General features: G+C 59.8%; 4 protein-coding genes across 4 annotated transcripts in view; 3 read left to right on the top strand and 1 right to left on the bottom strand.

Annotated features, from left to right (window-relative positions):
- SPRG_22197 (hypothetical protein) overlaps positions 1-364 on the top strand; it is a gene marked incomplete at both ends in the record, with an annotated part of 757 nt that extends 393 nt beyond the window's left edge. The window contains one exon of the mRNA XM_012346241.1: positions 26-364. Coding sequence (XP_012201631.1) covers positions 26-364 — 339 coding nt within the window. The remainder of the gene's footprint in view (positions 1-25) is intronic.
- A 120-nt stretch (positions 365-484) lies between these two features.
- Positions 485-1,799, bottom strand: SPRG_07352 (hypothetical protein; the record flags this gene model as incomplete). Its single annotated transcript, XM_012346139.1, has 7 exons — positions 485-727; positions 787-856; positions 909-1,003; positions 1,052-1,258; positions 1,305-1,466; positions 1,525-1,620; positions 1,686-1,799. 7 exons carry the CDS (start codon positions 1,797-1,799, stop codon positions 485-487), a joined length of 987 nt encoding a protein of 328 aa, XP_012201529.1.
- Positions 1,800-2,470: 671 nt separating this feature from the next.
- SPRG_07351 (phosphomannose isomerase type I) lies at positions 2,471-3,987 on the top strand (the record flags this gene model as incomplete). The annotated part of the gene is made up of 6 exons (XM_012346138.1): positions 2,471-2,548; positions 2,593-2,727; positions 2,773-2,972; positions 3,031-3,395; positions 3,445-3,547; positions 3,600-3,987. The coding sequence occupies 6 exons, from the start codon at positions 2,471-2,473 to the stop codon at positions 3,931-3,933; spliced, it is 1,215 nt and encodes a 404-aa protein (XP_012201528.1). The 3' UTR covers positions 3,934-3,987.
- A 256-nt stretch (positions 3,988-4,243) lies between these two features.
- SPRG_07350 (hypothetical protein) lies at positions 4,244-6,678 on the top strand. Its single transcript, XM_012346137.1, has 3 exons — positions 4,244-5,227; positions 5,283-6,164; positions 6,218-6,678. Exons 1-3 carry the CDS (start codon positions 4,250-4,252, stop codon positions 6,659-6,661), a joined length of 2,304 nt encoding a protein of 767 aa, XP_012201527.1. The 5' UTR covers positions 4,244-4,249; the 3' UTR covers positions 6,662-6,678.
- The last annotated feature ends 1,170 nt before the right edge of the window (positions 6,679-7,848 follow it).

The following is a 7,848-nucleotide window of genomic DNA, read 5'->3' as shown; positions in this document are numbered from 1 at the left end:
TATCGGCAACGTCCGCTTCCTCAAGCACAAGGAGGCTGGCAAGGTCCGCATGCTCATGCGCCAGGAGAAGACGCTCAAGATTACGATCAACCACTTGGTCGAGTCGCGCGCCGAGTTGGGTGCCAACATGGGCAGCGACCGTGCCTGGGTCTGGACGTGCTACGATTTCTCGGAGGGCGTCGTCGAGGCCAAGACGTTCGCGTTGCGTTTCGCCAACGCCGAGAACGCCCAGGCGTTCAAGGAAGCCCACGACAACGCTAAGAAGATCAACAAGGCCCTCGAAGCTGGCGCTGACGCCGAGGACACCTCGGCCGGCGACGCCGCCGCCAAGGCCCTCGAGAGCCTCGACGTCAAGAAGGATTAATTTTACAACTACTGCATGAACCAGTCGACGACTTCACTAATTTCTCCCTCTCTCGAACGGAACTCTCGCAGATTGGGTACAGCATTCACTAAGGTCGCTAGTAGAGAGGACGTCTAGAAGTTACTTGGCCTCGGGTAGCAGACGGATGGTGGCGTCGTCGGCCTTGTGTCCTTCGATGCCCCGAGCGGTCGGCGGTGGTGCGCGGCTGTAGACAACGAGGCCCGAGATGATGAAGACAAAGCCGACGCAGTAGAGCCAGCTGAGCGACTGCTGGAACAAGTAGACGCCAGCGACGACCCCGAAAAAGTCGGACGTGAGCAACGACATGTTGAAGATCGCCGCGTCGCCTTCCCGCAGCATGACCTATTGGGATCCAAGCGTTGAGATTGCGGGCGCGATATTCATGGCATGTCGTTTTGTACCGAGGTGACCGAGTACATGAGGAAGAGCCCGAGGACGTAGCCGCTAAAGAAGACGACACTTCCCGCCGACCTAATGCACCAAACAAGCTTGAATACCATCACCCATGGACGTGCAGCCGTACCACTCGATGGCTTCAAAGGTGTGGCGCTCGTAGGCGTAGGCTTGGACGGCGCTGAGGGCAAAGCCAAAGAGGCCCAGCATACCGAGGAACTCCCGCTATGTGCCACGCATGAGGCTCGAATAAAAGGGTGCGAGCGGTCGTACCCGAGATTTGGTCTTCACGCAGTGTTCTTGGGCCACGTTCGAGATGGCGTAGATCGTCGAGCCAAAGAGGCAAAGAAGGTCCCCGAAGAGCGCGTGCCAGTCGGTCGACGCGTCCACTTGGTCCTGCGCGCGGACAATGTCCGAGATCATGAGGAACGTGATGCCTGATAAGCACAAGGCGACGCCGGTGAAATGCACGCGCGTGTACTACACACGCGTCAGGATGCTGGATCGCGTTCGCGCTGCTACATACCTTGGCGTCCAGGAAATTGATGGACAGGAACATGACCACGGGCAGCGTAAAGCAGTCGAGCAGCATGACGCTCGTGATCGTCGTGTACTTGTACGCGAGGACTGTGAGGAAGTTGCCTTCGACGTCCGCTAGTGCGATGAGCGCATACTGCCACCACGGTGTCTACCACGCAACTTGTCACTCGCCCACCAATAGTATGGTCATTGCAATCGGCGCGCACCTCGGAGCGGAAGTCAGGCGTCGTCCACCATAGATGCGCGAGGTATCCGATCAAGAGAAAGTAGTTGCCCACGTTCTGCGTCGTTGCGAGCTCGACCTACAGGCGTTGGCGGATCCATGAGCCGATACGGTCTAGCAGCGCGTCCGTAGCCTGCCACGTACCCCGTAGTTGAGCGTGAGCTCTTGCGTGCAGATGCTCGTGGCCGTGATGAAGAGCGAGATGCTCTGCCCGAGGAAGAGGATACGATGGTTGCGTAAACAGTCCGTGATGCCCATGCTCGGTCTTGCCGCCGTTGCCGCGTCCGTGACCCGTATCCAACAAAATCTGCCAGCTTCGAATCTTCGGATTTCATCCGGACGATCTGTTTTTGTATCCGTAAAAGCGCCTCCACGTGGACACTGCAAATAGTGTAACGCACACTAGCGTGCCGCAGCCAAACACGAGCATTAGCGCCTGGCTGCATCGCTTGCTTTCGTAGCGAACGTTGTGTGCACTCACACGTCCCCGCGCCATAGTTTGCGCTCTAACAACGATGTACCCGTATCTGCAGTACCTCCATTGACAACATCAAGAATATGGATCCCATTTCATGGCGTATGGTTCAGAAGTAACACTATTTGTTTGAATCATGGTCAACTTGGAGCGGCGGCGATGGCGCTGTCGTATTGACGGCGCAGATTCCGTGCCCGCGCGTCTCTTTTGGGTACGATCAGATGCGCCATGGACACAGGGTCGCAAGCGCTGCACAACTCCCGTGCAAGGCTAGTCAAAAGCTACGTTGAGTGCGGCAGGCCATCGAAGTTCGAACGCGATCGTCCGGATATAGTGGAATGTGCGCCGGATACGCACGCACATAATTTAAAGGGAATATAAAAAGACGTGTGAGAAATCGACAGCGTTACAAGTTCACTTTTCCATTTCTGTCACTTCCCTCGGACGTCCCTCCATGTACCGCCTGCAGTGCGTCGCCCAGCAGTATGCATGGGGCAAGAAGGGCTCCAAGAGCGCCGTCGCCGCCTTGAAGGTGCGTCCATATACCCGGCGCCATCACGCTCACCTCTGTTCTAGTCGGCGAGCGAGCACACATTCAAGGTCCAAGAAGACGAGACGTACGCCGAGCTCTGGATGGGCACACACCCGAACGGCCCATCCAAGATTGTCGGCCATGACGGCACGATTGAACTCCTCTCGGACTGGCTGCAGGTGCGAGCAGACGCGGCGGCGGCGAGAGCTCATGAGGCGTTCTAGGCGCACCCCGAGGCGCTCGGCGACATTGACGGCGACATTCCGTACCTCTTCAAGGTTCTCTCCGTGAACACGGCGCTGTCCATCCAGGCCCATCCCGACAAGGATTTGGCCGAGAAGCTTCACGCTGATTTCCCGCTCATCTACAAGGACGACAACCACAAGCCCGAGATGGCGATAGCGGTCAATCGCTTCGAAGCGCTGTACGTCGTCGCCACAGCAGTCATGCGGTCTCTCATGCCGCGTCGTCGACTGCCTTAGGTGCCGGTTCCGTCCGATCGAAGAGATTGTGGAGCACATTCAAGAGGTGCCGGAGCTGCGCGCACTCGTGGACCCCGCGATCTCGAACGCGCTCATCGAAAGCCACGACCGCGACACGCTCCGAGCGTTCTTCCAGGCGCTTGTGTACTGCGACCACGACGAGGCGATTGCGCAACTGGCCAACCACCGCGAACGCCTCGAGGCGCTGGACGCGCGCACACCGCTGCAGAAGCTCATTTTGCGCTTGAACGACCAGTACCCGAACGACATTGGCGCGTTCTGCCCATATTTGCTCAACTACATTGTCATGGAGCCTGGCGACGCCGTCTTCCTCGGCGCCAACGAGCCCCATGCGTACCTCTCGGGTACCTCGCCTTCATGTTGCCCGCGTTCAAGTGACAAACATGTGTATAGGCGACTGCATTGAATGCATGGCGTGCTCGGACAACGTCGTGCGTGCCGGTTTAACGCCCAAGTTCATTGACAAGAACACGCTGTGCGACATGCTCACCTACGAGTAAGCAACGCGCTACGCGATGCATAGGCCGTGACTGACCTCGTATTTTCAGAGCGGGCACGCCGCCGATCGGCCAAGGCAATGCGATTGACGCGGTCGTGACCGAGTATACGCCGCCCGTGCCCGAGTTTCAAGTCCAGCGCATGGACATGGCGCCGCTGGAGCACTACACTTTGGCACCGGCCGCCGGTCCTTCGATCTTGCTCGTGCTGTCGGGCCAAGGCTATGCCCACTATTCCCCGGACGACGCGCTGACGTCCAAGCTCGAACTCTCGACGGGCCACGTGTTTTTCGTGCCCGCCGGCCAAAAGCTGTCGTTCGAGAGCGGCATTCAAGGCCTGACCGTGTACCGCTCGAGCCCAAACGAAGGCCCGCACGCGAACTAGGAGAGAAGAGCTCCGTGTCGCGCGTATTAATTATAAGGTTTTCGATGTCTACTGTCGGCGAGCTTGCTTAGGCCCAGATGTGCACCAAATACATAATACGATACCACTTGGATACGTGTCGTCGTTGGGCTGGGTGTGTAGGGGAAGGTTCTTGCGGCGACCACCGTGCTCGAAGATTGCAACAGCGTGAACAACGGTGTGACAGTCGCACCTTTGTTTTGAAGGAGTTGACCGTTTCATGGACGAAACCGTAATATTTTTATCCGGTGAGGCGTATCCGGACGCCCCCGCAGATTTGCGCCAGTCATCTTGCAGGATGGCCAAGAACAAGAAGGCCAAGCAGCCGCCGGCAACACACGCGGCCAAGGCGCCGGCAAAGACCGATGACGTGGCACCGCCTACGCGCTTCTTCAAGCTCGAGGTCGGTCGCGCCCTGCATGGCTCGTCGGACCCGCGCTCGGTCCAGATCATCACGCGCATCAACATGCACCTCGCCGACATGAAGGGTCATGGCTTTGCGACTGGCGATGCGATCGTGATTTGCGCGGCAGGCGACGACGATGGGCCCGGGCGTGCGCTTCTGTCGGGTCTGGTGTGGCCTTCGGAGAAGACGAAGCGAGGCATGGTTGTTGTCGGGTCTGTCTGGAAGGACGCAATGGAGCAGCTAAGCCTCGACGCGGTCGAGGTGTGCGGCTTGTACAAGCACCCACACGTGACGCGCGTCGTTGCTACTGGCATCACGCTCCAAGCGCTACCGAATGCGCAAGGACTCCTTCCGTCGCTGGCCGAGAAGGAGCAGGTGCTCTTGACAACATACGTGCGCTCGATGCTGCTTGGCGCGATGTTGCTCGAGAACGCGATCCTAGTCCTCTCCGTACACGGCGTGGCCCGGCGTTTCCAGGTGCTTACGTGCGTCGGGAAGACACCGCTCTCGGCGCCGACCGACACCAACATTTACGTCATCATGGCCAACACGACCACGACCGTCCATTGGACAACAACGAATCCGTCGCTTACGCCAGCGTCCGCGCCGTTGGCACAGTCGTTCGACGCAATCGGCGGCTTGCGCGACCAGATCGACGCTGTACGGCAACTCATCGAGCAGCCGCTCGTGAACCCGGGGCTGTTCGCCCGCTTTGGTCTGCCGCCGCCGAAAGGCGTCCTTCTGTATGGCCCGCCAGGTACAGGCAAGACCATGATTGCGCGCGCGGTCGCTGCAGCCGCCAAGGCCAAGGTGTTTACGATCAACGGCCCCGAGCTCGTGAGCAAGTTCGTCGGCGAAAGCGAAGCCAACGTACACACATGCTCTTGTGATGACTGCCACGACAGCTCTCGATGATCTTGTGTAGGTGCGCGCGATCTTTCAAGCGGCCGCCGCGCAGAGCCCCGCGCTCGTCTTCATTGACGAGATCGACGCGCTCTGCCCCAAGCGCGATTCCAACGTCGGCGACATGGAGCGGCGGGTCGTGGCGACGCTTCTGACGTGCATGGACGGCCTCGATGCGGCGCCTGGCGTCGTTGTCTTGGCCGCGACCAACCGCCCGAACGCTTTGGACCCGGCACTGCGCCGACCTGGTCGCCTTGACCGCGAGATTGAGATTCCGATCCCGTCTGCCGCCGACCGACTGCTCATTTTGCGCAAGACACTGAGCCGCATGCCGCACACAGTCTCGGACCAAGACCTCGAAGCGATCGCAAGCCGCGCGCACGGCTACGTCGGTGCCGACCTCAGTGCGCTCTGCAAAGAGGCAGCGCTGCTGGCGCTGAGACGGTCCATCGACCACGTGACGGTGTTACCAAGTGACATGACCGCCGCGATGACCAAGATCCGCCCGAGCGCGCTCCGTGAGATTACGTTGGATGTACCGCGCGTGCTTTGGAGCGAGATTGGTGGCCAAGGCAACATCAAGCAGCAGCTGAAAGAGGCCGTCGAGTGGCCGCTCCAGCACCCCGAGGCCTTTGTGCGCATGGGCATTCGTCCACCCAAAGGCATCTTGCTCTACGGTCCGCCAGGGTGCTCCAAGACGCTAACGGCCAAGGCGCTCGCGACCGAAGGTGGCATGAACTTCATCGCGATCAAGGGCCCCGAGCTCTTCTCGAAATGGGTCGGCGAGTCGGAGAAGGCGATCCAGTCCATCTTTGCCAAGGCCCGCGCCGCCGCGCCCAGCGTCGTCTTCTTTGACGAGATCGACGCGGTCGCCAGCTCTCGGTCCGGTGGGAGCTCGTCCAGTGTACGTTCAGAAGCAACCGCGTTCTTGTTGGCTACTGCGACGTGCTGTCCTAGGTCGGCGACCGTGTCTTGAGCCAGCTTCTCAACGAGCTCGACGGCATCGAGCCCCTGAAAAAAGTCATCATCGTCGCGGCTACCAACCGACCGGATCTGATTGACGCTGCGCTCATGCGACCGGGTCGCATCGACCGCGTGCTCTACGTCGGACCCCCGGACGCAACTGCCCGCGAAGAGATCCTGCGCATCCACACGCGCAAGATGCCGTTGGACGCCGACGTCGACATGGCAGCGCTCGGGCGCTGGACCGACCGCTTCTCCGGCGCGGAGCTCGCTGCCTTTTGCCGCGAAGCTGCGCTCGCTGCGATCCAAGAGGACACGAGCACGCGCGCCGTTGCGTCGCGGCACTTTACGACCGCACTCGCGATGATTACGCCGCAAATCGATGACAAAATGCTCGACTTTTTTGCCAAGTACCGCGACAATCATCGAGGGGCCTAAGCTGCGAGAATAAAACCATCTTGACTGCTTTTGTACGCCAAGATGGCTGCATCGGGGGTGTCGCTTGACGCGCCAAGTACACGACAAAGCCGATGTATCGTAGCTAACGCGACGTAGGTTTGATCGTCGAGGCAAGACTGGGTTGCTTTTCTGAAGGATTTCCTCCTCAAGCGTTTGGCTGGTGCTTGATGCAAGGAGCCAACATGGTTGTGACGTGGCATGGCTGTGGCGCTGTGATGGAGACTACTTTTTAGGCGAATTCGAGCGAGGCGCATACCATGACATACAAACCACAAGTCAAACCGATCGTGTCCAGTGGGATAGCCAATCACATCGCACGCTTTCGCCAAACTCGTGCGCTGGTTGCGAATGCATTCAATAAACCTGGCATTTGCATACAAAACGCAAGACAAGATTAAAATTCAGAATTACAGGATTCTCAATTCTCGATTCTCAATTCCAGTTTTGGTGATTCGCATATCATTTCGCAACAAGCCCGCCTCTCGCCATGCTCTGCCTCCTTGCCGTGTCCCTCGTCTCCGCCGCCATCGGCGCCGCCGACGTCTACCTGGCCCTGCGCGCGCGGCAAGCCGCCACTGCCAGCGCACCCGTCGAGGCAGCGCCGACGGCCGACGTCGCCACAACGAACCTCGACGACGGCGCCACGACGCAGCTTGTGCACAAGTCGGCGCCCATTGACATCCCGTCGCCCACATCGACGCTGGACATGACGGGCAACTACGACTCGGACGACGAGGCGGACGCCAACGACGACACGGAAGAGGACGTCGAAGAGGACGCCGCCTGCGGCCACGAGATCGACGAGATCGCGGACGATGCGATCGCGCTCGTCCAGGACATGGTCGATCTGGCGTACGAAGCGCACCTTGTGGCCGACAGCGCGACGGCCGAGTACCTCGAGGACACGACACTGCAGCTCGAGGCGCTCAAGACGTCAATCGACGAGCAGCCCGCGCTCGCGGCCACGTCCCTCGGCCTCTTTGCGGACTACATTTTGGCGCTGGACGCCGTCGTGCCCATGCACTCGACGCTCGCGATCGAGCTGCTCGAGCTCAAGTTGGAGGCGCTGGAAGCTCGCGTCGCCGCCGCCGCGATCGTCAACGACTGGCACGCGCTCCTGCAGCCCGTCTTTGCGCTCCTCACCAAGACGCTGGACGCGGGCTTGG

Source organism: Saprolegnia parasitica (assembly GCF_000151545.1).
Source record: "Saprolegnia parasitica CBS 223.65 unplaced genomic scaffold supercont2.27, whole genome shotgun sequence".
Classification (NCBI taxonomy): Eukaryota; Oomycota; class Saprolegniomycetes; order Saprolegniales; family Saprolegniaceae; genus Saprolegnia; species Saprolegnia parasitica.
This window is presented reverse-complemented; position numbering and strand designations above follow the sequence as displayed.